This window comes from Drosophila willistoni (genome assembly GCF_018902025.1).
Source record: "Drosophila willistoni isolate 14030-0811.24 chromosome XR unlocalized genomic scaffold, UCI_dwil_1.1 Seg143, whole genome shotgun sequence".
Taxonomy (NCBI): domain Eukaryota; kingdom Metazoa; phylum Arthropoda; class Insecta; order Diptera; family Drosophilidae; genus Drosophila; species Drosophila willistoni.
In genome coordinates, this window is record NW_025814056.1 from 277,488 (window position 1) to 296,749 (window position 19,262).

The 19,262-nt window shown below is 34.8% G+C and overlaps 2 protein-coding genes across 3 annotated transcripts in view; both read right to left on the reverse strand.

Annotated features, from left to right (window-relative positions):
- The window catches only part of LOC6646300 (probable chitinase 10), a 27,657-nt gene extending 15,108 nt beyond the window's left edge, over nt 1-12,549 (reverse strand). The window contains exon 1 of the mRNA XM_047011895.1: nt 12,295-12,549. Within this exon, the coding sequence (XP_046867851.1) occupies nt 12,295-12,549 (255 nt within the window). The remainder of the gene's footprint in view (nt 1-12,294) is intronic.
- On the reverse strand, nt 11,801-16,211 carry LOC6646345 (prominin-like protein). Of its 2 annotated transcripts, XM_023178001.2 has the most exons (8): nt 15,792-16,211; nt 15,617-15,724; nt 15,185-15,561; nt 14,994-15,121; nt 14,767-14,932; nt 13,406-14,631; nt 12,694-13,342; nt 11,801-12,622 (listed from the first exon to the last, which is right to left on the reverse strand). In XM_023178001.2, exons 1-7 carry the CDS (start codon nt 16,184-16,186, stop codon nt 13,037-13,039), a joined length of 2,706 nt encoding a protein of 901 aa, XP_023033769.2. In that variant the 5' UTR covers nt 16,187-16,211; the 3' UTR covers nt 11,801-12,622; nt 12,694-13,036. The 2 variants fall into 2 exon arrangements, with proteins under 2 accessions (XP_023033769.2, XP_046867886.1); XM_047011930.1 differs by lacking the exons at nt 14,994-15,121; nt 15,185-15,561; nt 15,617-15,724; nt 15,792-16,211 and having other exon boundaries at nt 14,750-14,788.
- Between the last annotated feature and the right edge of the window lie 3,051 nt (nt 16,212-19,262).

The following is a 19,262-nucleotide window of genomic DNA, read 5'->3' on the forward strand; positions in this document are numbered from 1 at the left end:
TTTCAATACGATTCATTTGCAATTGTTTATGTACAAATACATAAATTGCTGGCAACAGCAGCAGCAACAACAACGTCAACAACAACAACAACAGCAAAAGAAAGAAAATCAAAAAGCAAAACTCGCATAGAAACCAACATAAAAGTGAATTGCAAACTTGATTTGTGCTTTATGGCTTTAAATGCAAGTAGTATCTCTATGTGTGTGTGTTTGTGGTGTATGTGTGTGTGTGTCTCAATAGACAATCAAACACAACCCACTTAGATCTGAATTGCAGCTGCAGGCTGTGACTGACTGACTGCCTGTCAGGGTTAGGCCAAAGTGACTGGAATCTGTCGCCTTGTCTCTCTAAACAAAATCAAAGAAACACATTTTCAAATAACGACAAATTTTGCAAATTTAACTATTTAACAATGTATGTATATTCTGAGAGATCAAGAAATGTCATAACCTACAAAAAATCTAATTAAACGTTTAACAAAAAACAAATTTCTTCCCTTCTCTCTTATGTATGTTATATGATATAGCGAATATCTTAAACTTTAAAATTTAAATGAGAAGGAAATTTTTTAGCCTTCAATTCGTTGGATATAAGCGAAGATAATTCATTTTTAACAAAAGAAATTAAGGCTTTTTGCAAGACAATAAATACATATGCAAAAATAAATGAGAACATCAATTCAAATAACAAAAAAAATCATAGAAAACCCATTGAAAGTAACATAATAAAAGATCCATTAACCATATAATGGATTTTTACACACATATATGTTTATGATGATTTAACTAGATAAGTAAAATTGAAAGACTAATTAAAATGTATATTTTATTAAAGTATGCATCTTACAATTAATTATCTTTCAAATGCTTAAAGTTGGCTTGAAGCTCTGTCTCTCTCTCTCTATTGGATGCATGTCGAAAAGTGCAATTTATTGCACAATTAATTAACTCAACTCTCAGCACGTTAAGAGATATCAATTTTCTCTTTTACACAATTGGCAAATGATAATCAATCGGAAAAAGTAATTGGCTTAAGTTTCATTTTAGATTTTTTTCTTTCGCCAATTGTGTAAACTTTAATAAAGTAACCTAAACTTCATTAATATAAATCTATGTACCTATATATATATACATATATATATATATATATTGCGTCATAGCCAAAGCTATTTAAATGGACCTCTGATCTTTTATTTGTGGTTAGTCATTGTATTTTTAAATTGCAATTAAACAACAGCTAATAACAATTTAACTTTAAAACGGTTTTCTTATTAAAGAAATTCACTTGAATACTAAAAAAAAAAAAAACAAAAAAGTGTTTAATATTATCTGAAAATAACATACCAAATAAAGGAATTTAACACAAACAACAAAATTAAATATAAAATGTTGTTAAATTCTGATCTGAATTGAGCAGCTTTCAAGTTGATCTTCCATATATTTACATATGGACATATTATACATGTACATATGTATGTATATGTGTGGTCGTTTTTTCGTGTGTTCATTGAAGTGCTGTATAATTTAAATAGAATTCTTTTCATGTCTGCTAAAGACAATTAATGTCTCGAGTTTATCTCTTGATGGGTAAATTTGACTAGCCATGAAAGTGAAGCATTTATTTTTTTATCCACCTGATGGTTGATCAAATTTTGTTATCACAAAAAGATAATCATATCCCAAAAACCTAGACTGCAGTTGGAATATTGTATTAACTGCATTCATATTGAAGAGTCTGTTCTCTTACTTGATTGCAAATTTTATCCTTGATTAAGTCACTTTAGATACAAAACATGATTCACTTGTGATATAAAATACGCTTCTAAAACGAGTCCGCCCGCTATTAAGTCTTAAAACGAGTAGCTTATGATTAAAGATATGACTTAAAAAGAGGTCGAAACTCTGATTAAAAGAAGGGTATTTAAGCAACTCATCAAAAAAAGTCGTTTCAGATGATTCCCGATGATTTTCTTATTAAATAGTTCACATTTTAGTTAAACTGCGAATTCCTCCTTTATTAACGAAAACTTTTAGCATTCTCCAACTTATTTATATTAATTGAATTTGTATTTTAAATTCTACTTAACTAATAATTTTGCTTGTGATAATGGATATTTTTCACTTTCCTAGCTTAGCATCATAGTAAACATGGATGACTGGTTTCTTTAAAGTACAATACTAGAAAATGAATTTGGTGAGGTAAGTAATAACTAACTTTTTGAGAACTATTTTACTTGATATTTTTTCTATAAGCTTATGTTCAAAGAGAATCTTGAATAAATATGAGAGGACAGTAGAAATTCGACCATTTTGAACACTAAAATGTATATGGATTTATATTATTTACTTATAGAGCTATATATTTTCCAGAGCCTTATTGTAAAAATAGGAAAATGTTTTAATGAAAAATGTTTATAAATATCAGAGAAATAAAAATAATTAAAAAAGGCAATTTTTTTTACAGAGATTTCAGTTGCTTTCGCGGTTTCTTTAATAAGTCTTTAAGCTTAATATTAAAGTATTAAAATCAATGCATTTATACTTATTTGTAAAGGTATTCAGAAGTATGTCTTGAGAAAAGGAATTGCAGTGTATGAAATTAATAATGTTCTCACTTGGTTTTTTGGTTTCTTTTTTTTTTTGCTTCTTTTTTTGGCGACATGCTTGCAACATCCGCATTACGCATACGCCTGGTTGGTGCCAACTTCCGACTAAAACTATCGGCCAAGTGAGTGCTTGTGTGTCTTTAAGGGAGAAAGTCTCTGCATGGTAAGCAATTATTATGTCGCGTGTGTGTGTGTGTGTGTGTGTGTGTACATGTGTGTGTTTATCTGCATGTAAAAAAGCAAAAGCTATGCCTCTATGTCTATGTCTTTGCCTGTGCCTTGTTATTTGAATTGTTTATTGTACAAACAATATTCTCTTCAAGTGTTTTCATTTAATTGTCAAAGCAAGAGGCATTTCAAATGAAAGTGAGAGTTTCGGCAACAACAACTACAACAGCAATAACAATAACAACAACAACTGCACATGTCAGTCAGTCACGGCTGTCAATAATAGCGCGTGTCAGGCAAAGTTACCTCTGAGAGAGAGGGAGAGTTAGGGAGAGAAAAGGAGAAGAAAATGCGAAAGGAGATGGAGCAATGGAGCTATTGAAATAGGCGTGGCATTTCGGGGAGTTGAGAGTTTGAGTTGGAAATTGCTGCGAAAGTGCAACTTTTGCCCAGACAGGTAATTAACATTTCCTATTGTCTTTTCCTCTCTATACGCACACACACACACACACACAAATCATAGATAGACCTTTTAAATCTTTCAAAGCGTGACATAAAAAATAAAAAAACAATATTATATATGTTTAATTTATAAACTTTAACTAAGTTAAGTTAAGTCTTTTTGTGTTTTGATTGTCTTTTCGCTTTGCCTTGCCTTGCCTTCGTTTTTTCTCCACTCATTTCGAGATCTCTAACGTATTTCAAACCTAATTTTGCCAGTTTTTCAGTTTTTCGAGACCAGTTTTATTTTTTTTTATTTTTAGGTTTTTTTTTGTTTTCGTTTTAAGCCAACGATTTGCCAATTGGTTTTTGGTTTAGGTTTTGTTGTTGTTGCTTTTGTTTTGTGTTTTTTTTTTTGCAAATATTAATTGTTGCAAAGGAAAAAAAAACATAAAAAAACTAGTTGTTGCTATTGTTGTGGTGGGCAAGTTGCAACTTTTACTTGGTGCCGAATTTAGGCGTGGCCATAATGAAAATCCAGGGAAGTAAAAGCAAAGAGACTGCAGAAAGACTAATTAAATCGTTAGTTTGAAACAAGAAATAAGAAAAGAAAAGAAAAATACAACTACAACAGCAAAGCAAGAAATCCCCTTTCCATTTTGCTTGAAAGCGAAACTGCTTTAGCAGCCGCAGCAGCAGCAGCCTTTACCCCTTCCCCCAGCACCCCACCTCCTGCTGGAGGGAACTGCTTGCTTTAATAGTATTTCATATTCATTGTCTTTGACAAGTTTGCCTTCAACTTCGGTCAGCTTGAACAGAACTGGTAGTTGCTTTTCTTGTTGTTGCTTTTCTCACCATTACCCCGACACCAGACCTACCTATCTACCGCCCTCCCCTACCCACCCCTCCCACCCGTTCCATTCTGTCTGCTAGTTCTCCATAGTGGTGCTTGTCTGTCTGTCTATCTGTCCATTTGTCTGTCTGTCGGTTAACATTCATTTTTCCGTTGCGTCAACGGACTTTCAATATTCTTTGGCATGGTTCGTTCGACTGCATAAATATATGTATGATAATTTTTTTTTCTTTTTTTTGTCGTTTAAGTTTTGTTCATAGTTCTCTTTTGTGGCCTGACACACATTTCGTTCGATATTGCACTCACCATTTTGCTTTGATTTTTTCCTTCTGAATATTTGTATATTCAATAATTTCAATATTAACAATAAACAATAATGAAAACCAAAAAAAAAATTAAAACACGAAAAGACGAGAATACAATTCGAATTTCTCTCTTTCTTCCCTTCTTTCTTTTGTTTGGTTTTTGGCCAATTAATTGGCTCTGCTGCGACTGCACTTTATCAATTCTAATTAGAATTCGTATTGTTTGTACACGATTTCAATTGGAAGACACTTCAACGAATTACACACGGCGGTGTTGGTGGTGCTGTCGGTGGTGGCGTTGGTGGTGCGCATACAATTATTTGCGCATTTTTTTAACAGTCACTTTTTCCGACAAAAAAATCCTTATTAGAGTTTTGAAATTGATTTTTGTTGTTTTTTGGTTTTTTGTCTTCGTCTTCTTCTTTTTTGTCGTTGTCGTCTTTGTATTGTGTGTGAAAAAAACCCGCTAACAGCTACGAACTCGCACGTTGGACTGGAAAACAGAAACTGATTCGAGCGCTGCGACGGCCAACTGCCAAGACAACTGACGACAACGGCAGCAACGGCAAAGTTGGAGTCAAAGTCGTCAAGCCAAGCCAAGTCGAGCCGAGCAGAGCAGAGCAGAGCCAAGTAAACGGCAAAATGAGTGGCCCACCGATTGAGCTGTTGTTGTTGTTTTTGGTCCGCCACGTATAAGCGCCATATACAGTCAAACTAACAACAACAACAACAAAAACAAGAAAACAACAGTTTCTGCTTGTGAGCTGCATGGAAAATTGTATTTTCGTCTGTCTCTCTCGCTCTCTAACCACCACTTCTTTTGACCACCCCCAGCCCGCATTTTTGGTTTTCGTCTTTTGACCAAGTCAAATTCAAAAAACAAAAGACTTAGGCAGCAAACTTGGCTCTGCCTAGGCCTCAGTCTCTGCCACAGTCGCTGTTAAAAAACAATTTAACATTCTGTTAATTGTTAAACATTTAACATTTTATTTCATTTAGTTATTTAGTTATTTTGTTGTTGTTGTTGTTTATTTATGGACTTAATTTCAAGTCAACTGGTTTTCAAATGTTTGTTATAAATTTTATATTTCACTTATACGTTAATATAATATAAAATATAGTTAGGTTGATAGTTTACAACTATATCCTATACTTCAATAATAATAATAATAATTCTAGAATACTGTCCAAATGCGTGAAATTCATGTTTGATACAGTTTTGTTTTAATCTGTAAAAAAACAAATACAGTTAGTGTTTTTTTTGTTTAAATTAACATTTCTATAGCTAAACTGACTAGTTTCGACTACAAAGCTAAGATGTTTTTGACTGGTTTTCGAAATTTTTTACAAGAATTTATCTTTTCTTTTTGTTGTAAATTTCCTCGACTATAATAACTTTGTTTTTTATCAACTAATAAAGTTTATGTACATATATGTATATAAGTACCAAAAACGCTAAATAAAAATAAAACTTTATCAAACTAATTGACTTAGTGTGTCAATTTGTTGGCAAAAAAGTTAAAAAAACAGCAAGAATTACATATGAAATATTTTCAACTAATGAAATTTAAAAAACACAAAAATGCATCCAATTAATTTTTGGCTTTTTATTGACTGCGCGGAATCTCAATTAACGAACAAGCCCCGGCTAACAAACATTTCGAATGAAAAAAAAAGTTTCGCTAAAAGAACAATGCTTGGAATAACGAAAACGGTAAGTCTTAAATGTAGGGGAAATCCCGAATATACAAATATTACAGAGCTGAACAGGGTTACCATTTTACCCATTTACAAAAAACTTTCACACTTTTTCCTTCTTCCATTTCAGACGTCTTCTTCCATCCAAAAACATCCAAAAAAATTATGCGTTTCATAGAATTTTTCAATTCTTTAAAAGTTTTGATGCATATTTTGATAATTTTTTTTTTACAAAAACTGTTCAAACTGAAATATGCGATTAGTGCATTATTAATTAATTTATTTTACAATATAAACCAGAGGGCCGGGGCTAACTTCGACCGCGTCAAAGTTTGTATACCCTTGCAACTTATATGGTAACTCTTTCCTTACCTAAAGCCATCAAAATGGAAAAACGTTCAAGCTAAAAAGGCTAACATTTGCAAAAGAACGGCCTACAATCTTAGTATAGGAAATAACGAAGATATTGATCAAAGTCACTGTTTTCCACCGATCGTTCCTATGGGAGCTATATGATATAGTAACCCGATCTTTATCAAATTCAGCACAGTCATTAACAGATATATTAAACTAACAAATGTTTAATTTAAAAGCAATCGCGTCAAAAGTAACGAAGTTATTGACAAAAGTCACTGTTTTCGAAAGATCGTTCCTATGGGAGCTATATGATATACCCGATCTTGATCAAATTTGGCACAGTCGTTTATATGTGTAATAAACTCACCAATATTAAATTTCATGATCATAGCTCAGAAAATAACGAAGTTATTGAGAAAAGTCACTGTTCGTGACTTTGCCATTTGTATGGGAGCTATATGATATAGTGATCCGATCCGGCTGAATCCGAGATATACAACGCCTGCAGTATATACAAGCCTACATGCAAAATTTCAGCTCTGTAGCTCCAACGGTCTAGGAGGAGTTTGCGTTGATCCAGACGGACAGACGGACAGACGGACGGACGGACGGACGGACGGACGGACGGACATAACTATTTGAACTCGTCTCGTCGTGCTGATCAAGAATATATATACTCTATATGGTCGGAAATGCTTCCTTCTATGCGTTGCACACTTCTGACCAAAATTAATATACCCTTTTTGCAAGGGTATAAAAAAAGGTGTATGTGAAAAATGCTGTTTCGTTTAACGTACAATATGCTGGAACGTATTGTGTTTGTTACCCAAGGGTTCACTGTATATGAAAAACTAGTCTAACCGATAAAAAAATTAATATAATTTTTTTTTTTTTATTATATGTACTTATCAAAATTACTTTAGCAAATGTTTTTTATTGTTAAACGTAAAAAAAATGGAAATCCTCACCACGGTAAATAAATTTTTTGAGAAGTTTGCACCATGTAGAAGAACAAAACATTATTCTATATTAAGGTTGTTTTTATTAGCCGTAGCTTAGTACAAAATTAACTTTTATGAAACAGAAAAGTATATTATTGGAAGTAAGGTTGGACTTTATAGTTCCAGCAGCCGAGTGGCTGCAAGACAGAGGCAACCAAACGAAGGGCTAAGAAACTGCTGTTCTTATTTACAAGGCCATTAAAAAGCTTATCAGCTCCGATATCTTTGAAGATTTTGAAACTAGGCTGTCTAGAACTTTTGACCCACACGAAATCTACCCCATCGATGAGAATGCCCCTCACTTACTCTTACTCATTCTCAATGAAAGAGAAAGTCTAAAATTATTTGGCGCAAAGAAAAGTGTGTAGGAAAAGTCGATTAAGCCGAACTCAACAGCCGAACCCCTTGCAAAAAGGGTATATTCATTTTGGTCAGAAGTGTGCAACGCATAGAAGAAAGCATCTCCGACCATACAAAGTATATATATTCTTGATCAGCACGACAAGACGAGTTCAAATAGCCATGTCCGTCCGTCCGTCTGGAACGACGCGATCTCCTCCTAGACCGTAAGAGCAACAGAGATTTGGCATGTAGCCTTGTATATACTGCACAGTTTGTATACCTCAGATCGGATCACTGTATCATGTAGCTGCCATACAAACGTCAGTCACGAACACTGACTTTTCGCAATAACTTTGTAATATTTTAAGGTATTGTCGTGAAACTTGTGTGTTTTTTACACCTATAATCGACTGTGCCAAATTTGATGAAGATCTTATAGCTATATCATATAGCTTTCATATGAACGATCGGTCAGAAACAGTGACTTTTACGAATAACTTAAAATTACAATTAAAATTTGGTCAGTTTTATACATTTGTTAATGACTGACCCAAATTTGATCATGATCGTGGTAAACAGTGATTTCGGTTAATAATTTCTTTATTTCATATGGTACGATTGTAGATCTTTCTTTCGCAAACATTAGACTTCTGAAACGTTTTTCCACTTTGACGGCTATAGGTAGGGAAAGAGTAACCAAAAACTTGCAAGGGTATACAAACTTTGACGCGGTCGAAGTTAACCCCGGCCCTCTGGTTTAATTTGGTTTGAGTTAGTTCCTGTCCTATCTTTGAAGCTTTTTTTTTTTTTTTCTTGGAAGTTTGACGGGAGGCGATTTTGTAAATGAACATGTTTGATTAGCATAACCCAACCTCATGGGGCATAGGCGACAGCATCTCTATCTCATTTCTATCTCCCGAAACTTCACACAAACTCTTGATAAATGCAAATTCAAAATATGATTTACGAAATAAAACAAAACAAAACCAACAGCAACAACAACAACAACGATAAAGAGTTAAGCTGGATTCATACATAACATTTCACATAGAGAGCTAGTATGAGTGGAAAGCTAAACTAATTCATTTGCATATATATGTATAATAGAAAAGGGTTTCATAAGCCTGTCACCCCAGTAATCACACACACATACAGTCTCAATCTCTCAATATCAATCCCTGGCCATGGTCAAAATTAAAAAAAAAAAAAAAAACAAAAAATAGCCAATAGCCGTTGCCAATGCTAAACAACAAAAAGCCAAACCTATATATATATATTTAACTCCCACTGAAACGAAAGCGAAAGTGACTCCAACTTTAACTCTGACTTGTTGCTTGATGATTATAAAGAAAAATATAAAAAAATTCTGTTTCTAAAAAACGAATGAAAAAAGTGTCTGCAAATGCAGATGGTTATTTTTTCTCTTCTCACGCTTTGCATGCCGTAAATTTCACTACCTTTCACTGTAAATCATTTGCTCGACTTAATTGTGTGCATTTTAATGCTCATTGCGTGCCATTTACCATTTGCTGCTTTTGCAATTCTGTGTTTCTTTTTTCTCTTCTTCTTTTTTGTATGTATTTCTTGTGAAAATGAGAAAATGCAATGCTCTGTTTAGCCATGAAAGATTTCATGCTCTAAAAGCTGGAAAAGTGGAAATGCGTTTAGAATCGATTAATCCCCAAAACTCTCAAGATCAACATACATATGTATGTATATGTATTTTACTTATGCTATACAGGTGTGAACCTTCCTAGTGAGAGATTGCATTGACTTGGCATGGGCTTTCGAAACCGTTATACCAATTGAATATCAAATCGAACAACTTAACCTTCACAAAAAACTGAAAAAAAATCATGCCTTAACCCATACCCAAACATACATATACACACACACACACACACACACACACACACACACATACATACTGATATATGTATGTAGACAAGCGGATAAATTGAAAGTGAAATTTTCATTGTTGGCATTATTATTATTATGTTTTTTTTTGGTTTGGTTTTTTTTTCTGTTTTTGGTAATTGTTGAAAAAGAAAGGCACTCACAATCACCATCGTCATCATCATCATTGCCGGCATGGCTTTTGCTAGTGTGTGAGTGTGTTTGTCTGTGCCACCGACAGCAGCTGATAAGAAACGTGATTTAATTTTTAGTTAAAAATTATGAAAATCATATGAGTATATGTGGCTGTGTGTGTGTGATGATGGTGCCGCCTTGGTTTTCACTTTTCATTTGCATTACCCACTACTTACTTACTACAACTGGTGGCAAGTGCGGCAAGTACCTACTACTATACAATATAATATTACCTCCCATTGCCAGTCAGCCACCATGCGGAAGCCAGTGACTGACTCTCTTGACTCTGTGGGTAATTCGAAACCGAAATCTGGTGTCCCTCAATGCCAACATACATACACACACACACACAGTTTCTCCTGCGGAAGAACAAACATAAAATGAAATACAAAAAAAAACCCCCAAACAAAAAGATTCAAAATGAAAAAGATGAAACTCACCTGGGAGTCTCAGAGGTTTTTTAAGTCAGGGGTATATATGATTCGAGTGTGTATGTATGTGTGTGATGATGATGCACTATCAACTTTAACTAGAGTTAGTACATTTATGTGGTAAAAATGTTGCTTTATAATAAATCAAACTTTCTCAGTAACCAACTTAAAAAATGCAATAGATTTAGGAGTAGAAAAGGGATTGTCACATCAAAAAGACACAAGAAAAGAAAACGGCAACTTTTTATTTTTGTTAAGAATATGATTAATGATTCTTAAGATTATGTCCAAGAATAAAAAGTGTATTCCAGAGGCGATTTATGTATGTACATTCAGGTGTATATACATCTGAACCTGAACCTGTACACCTGAAAATTTTGAAAAGGTGAATTTTGTTGTTGCATTTTTCGAATGTAAATTTGAAACAAATCTGATCAATATTTTCAAAGATATAGCTGATTTTGAAAGCTCACGTTGGAGTGTGTGAAAGGGATAGGCTAAGATGTTTGAATCGATGCCCCCAATTTTACAAAAACTTCTGCTCTGATTTTTCTATGCAATATTACACAGTTATTTTTTGGTTTTGTGCTTAGTTTTTTCACAATATTTTAGAATACCATTACAAAAAAAAAATTAAATAATCCCCCAATAATCAATATTAAACAGTTCATCTTCAAAAAAATAAAAACAATAAAAAAAAAGTTTCAAACACGCAAAGAAGACTTAGACGTGAAGACCTTTTTGTACCTTTTTCCTTCGTTCTAATAATTCAGTCGTATTTGGTAGCAATATCTCAATCACATAGCTTACGGAATCATTTAAAATTTGTAATATAATTAATCTTGAGTCTAACGGTTTCCTTTTTCAAAGAGCTCTCGAATCTCGGAAATATAGACAAACCTAGGCCAAAGTTTGCTTCACAATCTTAGCAGGATGTTGGAAATACATGCAATGCCCAAGAGTTTAAGGACAATGGGGCAGAATGCCTGCCAGAAATGCAAGTCTAGAAAAAGAGTTTATGAATAAAAGAAGATTAATATAGAATATAAATCATATACAATTGGGGTTTTGAAATGAACTATGCTAACAACTATTGCAGAGTATCTGCATTTCAGTTTTTGTAGATTATACAAAAAGGGGAAAAATTGGTTTTTTATTATATGTGCTTTTTGGTTGCTTTGCTTGTTGTTGGCTTAGTTTCCCTTCCTGCCATTGTGGCAAGATAATCATGTTGCACATGAAGCTGGAGGGCGTGATGGCAATCTTTATTTCTGTTTCGTTTCGTTTCGTTATTTAGTTTTTGCTCATCGTTGTCGTAGTCGAGGGGTCGCCTTATGATGTGTTCAGTGATCGGTCTTCTCAAGCTGCTTACCCGGTAGTGGAGCATTTTGTCAGCTCATGATTGATGCGAGAACAAGGTTTGTCGCTTAAGTCAATTGTTTATGTATGGAACCGTGGCTTTTTGTTGCCTTCACCGGATGTGTTCTAATAAAGTCACAAAAAGCTCTTTCAAGGTCGAAACTGTTTAATCGTTAAGAAATATAATGATGTTTATATGTAGGTATTTATATATTGGAATGACAACGCATTTTCATCGGAATATCCATTACCAAAATGGGTATTAGAGTTTCCCAGGAATATGCGAGGTTGTTCCAAAAATGGCTTTCACAAGGTTTAGACATAGAAACAACTGGAACTAGAGCTAACCGAACTAGAAGTTGATGGCGACAATGTATCAATGTGTTCATCATATAGATGACAAGCCTTGCGATCGGTACGATTTGGTTTCAATTTTTCCCATAGATGGGAAATTATTTTGTTGTTCTTGTTGCTGCTGCTGCTGCTGCCGTTGCCGTTGCCGTTGTTGTTGTCGCCGACCTTTAATTGATGGCTCTGAGTCTTATCTCTCTTGAAGCGCTCTAAAAACAAACGCAACCATTTTGGCCTTGACTTTAACCAACGTTTTCGTGGCGATCTTAGGGCAATGTCAGGAGTAACTACCTCATTAGATGAAGGCAACCAGACCAATGGAGCAGGAATTGGCGGAGGTGGTAATGGCTTCTGTAATCCATCATGAGCACGTTTTAGATTTTTACGCAGCCTTTGATATGGATCCAAAATCTGTGGTTGCTGCTGCTCCGGCTCCTGCTGCTGCTCGGAAGGTGGTAGCGGAGCACAACGTCGTCGGCGGCGGCGTGGTGGAGGTCTTGGAGCCATAGTCAACGGAGGCTTCGGCGGCGGTGGACTTAACGGCATGGATAATGAGACTTCTCCATAACTGGCTGAGAGAAGCAGCGCATGGTCTGCAATTACACGATTGTGACGCTTTCTGTAGAAAGGATGAAAGTTATGACCCACATGCGATCTCTAGGATTTAATAGAAAGAATAGTTGTACCTACCCAATCATAAATAATACCATATTATAGACAGGCATTGCCATTAGAACTAGCAACAGAAAAGTTATTCCGAGACGACAATCCATTGGCCAGCTTGAGCTAGTATATTCTTCCCATTGCTGGTGAGTTGTTATGCCGGTATCATTGTTATTGTCATCCATGGCCAAGGATGAGGCCATACCCTCATGAGGGCTTGACCAGTTCCAAAGATGTGGCCAAAACACAATGAATATATAGGCAGGTAACTGCCAAAGTAACTTCATATCTGTTTTGTTTGTTTATTAGTAAATTGATAGAAAAAACACAAAAATATATATGTATATAAATTGAGATAACTGACAGAAGACTACTCTCGCTTGGGTTTAACAAGTTGATTCTCATAGATTTCCATCGGCAGAAGATCGACATTAGTTTCCGGCACCATGGGCAAATTGACATGATAGGGACAATAGCAGCGGGGCAAGGCCGATACTTGCGGCGGTGGCAACACCACCAAATTGGTGGGCATATAATTCTCTTCGATAACTGTCATTTCAGGATCTGATTCGTATATATAATTCAATCGCTCCAAATTGCAACGCATCAAGTGAATGCAGCAAAGGGAGGGAAGCAACAGCATTGAAAAAATGAAGAGACCAAACCAAATGGCATTCTATGGAGAAATAGAAAAACGAAATCTTTGTGACTGTAATGAATATTTCATTCGACTACCCACCATGGGCTTGGCAATTCTATTACAGAGATCACTGGATTCTGTCATTTTTTGGGTTTCACTGCGCATCAATGGGGAGCAGCTATTTAGATCATTCTCGGTGACATTCCGTACCATATGAATATAGCTAGTTAGACTATCATCGACATATTTCATTATATTGCGACCCGTCGATATGGTGATATCATTGGCTTTCGTCTTGAGGAACTCGTTTCCCATTCTAATCTCATTAAGCAAATGCCTCATGGATTTCCCAAAATTGCCAATATCCGAATCAGAATCTGAACTTGAGGTGGACAAATGTTGGTCAATTTTCTGCAAGATATCTAGCATATGACTGACAATCTTGGCCAATGGTTTGCCTAAATGCTGATGAAATGCCTGCAAATTCACAATCTGATTTCGCAGCGTGGAATTGCCCTGAACACGACCAGCCAGATTATCGAGACTCCTCCAGAAATCCGGCAATGGACCTGGATACGGCTCCGGTATTAATTGCCGGCATAAATATCGGGTATATCGCTTGCTATCATAGCTGGAAAGATTCTTTTGGCTCAACATCTGATGAATAGCCGCTTCCGCCTGCGAATGGATTTCACCCAATTCCACTGGCAATGAACTATTTTCCATCTCATGCAAACAATTCCGGACATCCTCAATCACCTCTTCACGGAGCCCGGACAAATTGAACAGATCTTCCAATTGCCATAATTTATAGAGATTCTCGTTGCTTGTGTTGTGGCATCTTTGAAATGCCTCATCTGCCCTCATCTGGGGCATTCGATGAGTAAGAGCAAATCGAACTGGTAAGTATTTATTCGGATTGAGAACTTTATTCGGCGACAAGTCTGGTGATGACTTTATAAATTTTCTGCTACAACATCCATGCCACAACAATGCTCCATGGAGGAGAAAGAAAAGTGTCAACATAATGGCCAGAAAATACAATACAAATATTGTCACTAACGTGCAACAGAGGCAATTTCTAGAGGCTTGCGAACTCTGCAGATATAGAACAAAACTGAATAGGAACAGGACAGGAACTAACAAAAATATCAAAATTATTGCCACGGTGATATGGAACCAGAATTTGCCCAGTTTATTTCTCAAATTTATAACGGGTGGAATTCTGACCACATTCTGTCGTTTTGTTGGCTGAGCAGTGAGCTCTTCGACAAGTCTCTCCAACAGTTGCGTTGTCATATTGCTTTTCTTTAACAACTGTTGTCCTGAAGGTGAAAATAAAACAGATTATACAGTGCTTTCAAAAGGAGTGATAAGATGGGCAGGACTGACAAAAATATTTAATTATTATGATTCAGTGTGTTGAGACTCACACCTACATACATGGGAGTACTACGCACCGCCATCGTTGACATCCTCTTGAATGGTATTGATTAGTTTATTCATGCGATTCTTAAACACACTCGACAACTGCTTTAGATGGTTTGAAGCATTGCGTGGATAGTCGACCAATTTGTTATTTAGAAGGCCTTGAATCGATATGATAAATACATCAGTGTCAGGCAACTAAGAAAAGGAGAATGAAAGTGAAAACTACATATGTACATATATCCCAATTGAAACTCACCAAATCGTAATGCAGACAACCCATGTCTAGATAACTAATGGCATGTTTGCGGTAAAATTGTTTACATTCGTTAAAGGGACATTGCATAATCAGAGTCACCATAAGATGACGTTTAACATCGCGTAGAGCTGTCAATTGGAATATAAAAGTTATATACATATGAACCGACTTGAAGTGTATGTATCTTTTACCATCTCGAAATTGAGTGGCCAAATGTCGTGCTTGGGGTACCTCATCCTTAAGTCTGGCAAAAAGAGATTGCGTGTCCTGTAGATTATCGACAATTTGGCTTAATCTCTCGATGGCTGCACCATTGGCTTCCGTTCGAATAAAGGATTGTATGATGTGTGGTTCGTTTTGCAATATCTGTTCGATTCGTTGCTGAAACTGTTTATAGTTCTCTACATGCAAATGATGCAGATGCTCCGATGTGGATCTAACCACCTCGGCTGCTGTTAGTAGAGGCGAGTCACTAGAGTTTCCCGTTCCACAGATGCTTCTTGTTAACACATCGTTTAAATTATTATGCAATTTCACACTCGCGATTAGGGCGAAAATTAGAAAGAAACTTTTATCCACCGATTGAGAGAGAGATAGTAAAAACGAATTTTCCATTGACTTACAGCATAAAAATGACCACAATGGTCATCATCAATCCCCAGCATAGAAATGTACATAGAACAGACAAAGGAGTCCTTCTACCCTCGGCACAAAAGAGGCAATAGAATATTCTACAAGATATAATGTTTCAAGGATTAGGACTCAGAAAAATCATGCCATTCTTTGTCTTTGTCTCACCCAATGAGGGGTATCAGGATCATGAGTATAATTAGGAAGAGGACCATCATCATAAGAATGCGCTGTTGTCTCAGATATGCCAACCAATTATCCTCTATGGCTTTCTCATCGATATCATTGCCGTCTGTGGTTATATAACCTTTTGGTATCCTCTTTGAATCCATCAGCAAGGCACCAGTAAAATCATTGGCCAATACATACACATGACTCAATAATCCTCCCCTACGGTCATCTAAATCATCTCTTTCACTTCTTGATCCTAGATCTAGATCATTAAACCTTGACACATAACGCTCATATTGGTCAAACTGTACTTCATCGATCAATAGAACGTATTGAAATTTTAATGCCCAAAAGCTACAGATGCTCCAAATGCCAATTGAATTCATTTCCATTAATCAAAATCGATTCGTTTAGGATATTGAGTATTCTCTGTTGATTGACAACTTGTCGACTCCCTTGATTTAATCGAGAAGAGAATAAATGTGTTTGCATTGTGTTAGACAAAGATAAACTCATTTACAATTGGACCAAAAAGGACAAAGCATGTGCTTGGTTTCTCTCTCTTTATATTATACATATGTATGTATGTATGTATATTAAATTTTTATACCCTTGCAAAAAGGGTATATTAATTTTGGTCAGAAGTGTGCAACGCATAGAAGGAAGCATCTCCGACCATATTAAGTATATATATTCTTGATCAGCACGACGAGACGAGTTCATATAGCCATGTCCGTCCGTCCGTCTGTCCGAACAGTGACTTTTCTCAATAACTTTGTTATTTTCTGAGCTATTGTCATGAAATTTAATATTGGTGAGTTAATTACACATGTAAACGACTATGCCAAATTTGATCAAGATCGGGTGACTATATCATATAGCTCCCATAGAAACGATCTTTCGAAAACAGTGACTTTTGTCAATAACTTCGTTACTTTTGACGCGATTGCTTTCAAATTAAACATTTGTTAGTTTAATCTGTTAATGACTGTGCCGAATTTGATAAATATTGGGTAACTGTATCATATAGCTCCCATAGGAACGATCGGTGGAAAACAGTGACTTTGATCTTCGTTGTTTCCACTTTTATGGCTAGAGGTAAGGAAAAAGTTACCAAAAAAGTTGCAAGGGTATACAAACTTTGACGCGGTCGAAGTTAGCCCCGGCCCTCTGGTTCTTATATCAGTATTTAAACGGATTAAAGCTACTGCATAGAAATTGATGCATTTTCGACAAGCTTTCTAGGCCTATTTAAATTTAATGAAAAGCTGCAAACTAATATATAAATGTAAACTTTAAATTGTGATGAGATTGATTTGGAGGGCTTAAAAAAATAAACTATGTTTGGTTACCGATCCTTCCTATGGCAGCTATATATATAATATTTTGTCCTGATTTCAATCAATCTTTTTTTGGATATAAGTTCCATCAGATTTGGATTTGGAATATGGGATATACATAATGTTAACAATTTGGCTTACTTGAAAAGGCATCAGAGTTCGTTAGTCAATCTGGTGTGTCCTAAATGTAGTCCTTTTAATTTTGTTTATAATCAAAAAGCTGTATTATAATTTCTGGCCATTCTACAAGTATTAAGCTTCTTAAGTAAGATATTGAATAACTCAGTTCAGATAATATTACTCATCTCTTAAAAAAGAGACTACCTAACACAATCTTACCCAAATAAGCGTTAACTTAACTGAATAGTATTAAATAAACCAAACCATAAAATGAATCAACCGAAACCCTCAGTAGCTATAGCTGCTGTATCTACTATAGCTTTAAATTTATCTTTTATAATAATAATCACACTTTTACTAGACTTACATGTATATATTTTACTGATATCGATATTTTTTTCGAATCCATGAATACAATTTATGTAGATATAGAATTGATCCAGCCCAGCTGTCGAATTCTGGGAAAACCACACAAAATTTAAATTTAATTAAAATTTTTGACTTAAGCAAAAAACCATTTAATGTACGTAAAATGTAAAATACAACATACATACTTATATACTCGTATATATTATGTATATATACTATATGTATATACTAATAGTAATATAAAAAAAAAAATAATAATCATTTTATAATGCAATCAACTCAAATGGTTGTCTCCGTGTGAGTGTATTTTCTTTTTGTGATTTATATGTATATATATATATATATATATATATGTATATTTACTATATATATATTGAAATCTTTTATGTTGCTGCTTCTTGCCTTTAGATTGTGTGGAAATGCCGCAGGGTTTTTCTTTTCACATTAGGTTTTGTCTGCTTACTAAAAACTATGACAACGTGTTTGAGTACGTGTTATATATATATTTGTATATATATATACTAATCGTAAGTATTATGTATGTAGGTGTATGGGGTATGTGTGTGTGTATGTGCATAAGATTCTGCAAGTTTTTAAGGAAGTACATGTATGTATATAACTTCAGAATCTCGGTTTTCTTTTTTTTGTTTTTCTTTTCTTTTTATAAAATAAATACATTAAATGCATTGAAAAACTGGAGAGACAGATCTTAACACTTTGTTTTTTGTTTACTGTCGTCTTGCTGTCTAAATTAAAATGGCAGTTTTGTTAATAATTTATCCATTTGTTAATATACTTTAGTTGTTTTAGGTTTGGTTTTTTTTTTTTTTTTTGGGGGGGGGGGTTGATTTGTGTTGTAAAGTTTTTTTTGGAAGAGAAATTAAGGGTTTTTTTTGTACCCTTAAAATTACAATGATAAAATAATTGTAGTTTTTCTTTTTTAATATATATAGTTGGTAGTTTGTTTGTTGGTTTTTTTTTATATTGGAAATCTAGATTCTCACACACTCTTACTATCGCTTCCTCTCTATCGCGCTTTTGTGTATCTGTGTGTGTTTCTGTGTAAAGGAGAGGAAGGATTGAAGTGTCAAGTGAAAGAAGTTTATAAATTTATGAGATTCCTTGAAGTTTTTCTTTTTTGTTTTTCTGAGCTTTATTGGCCAACCACTTCTTTTAATAATAAGAGAGCGCGAGAGTGAGAGATAGATTGAGACAAATGAGGAGGATTACAGCTATCTATCCCCCTTTCTCGATTTCTCTCTCTCTCTCTCCCTCTCTCTATGGACTCTGTTAATGAGCAAATCCATTTTAAATATTTGAATGCATCATCGGATTGCTATTCGTTTGGCAACATAAATTTCATTTCATTTCCTTATTCTTGTTTTGTTTTTTGTTGTTTTTGCTTTGTTTTTTTTTTCTTGTTTGCGTTTTTATAACTTTTCACTAGATGCATTATTTCATTATTTGTTGCTTCGGCCCGCGCTTAATACTAGATCGTTTGCATTACTCATTCGCTCTTGTGTGTTTTAGATCGATGGCATTTGGTTAAACAAAACAGAAGAAACGAATCAATATATGGTTAACAGAAAATAATGACCTACGACTTAATTTAAATGACAATCATCATAATGTTGTTTTC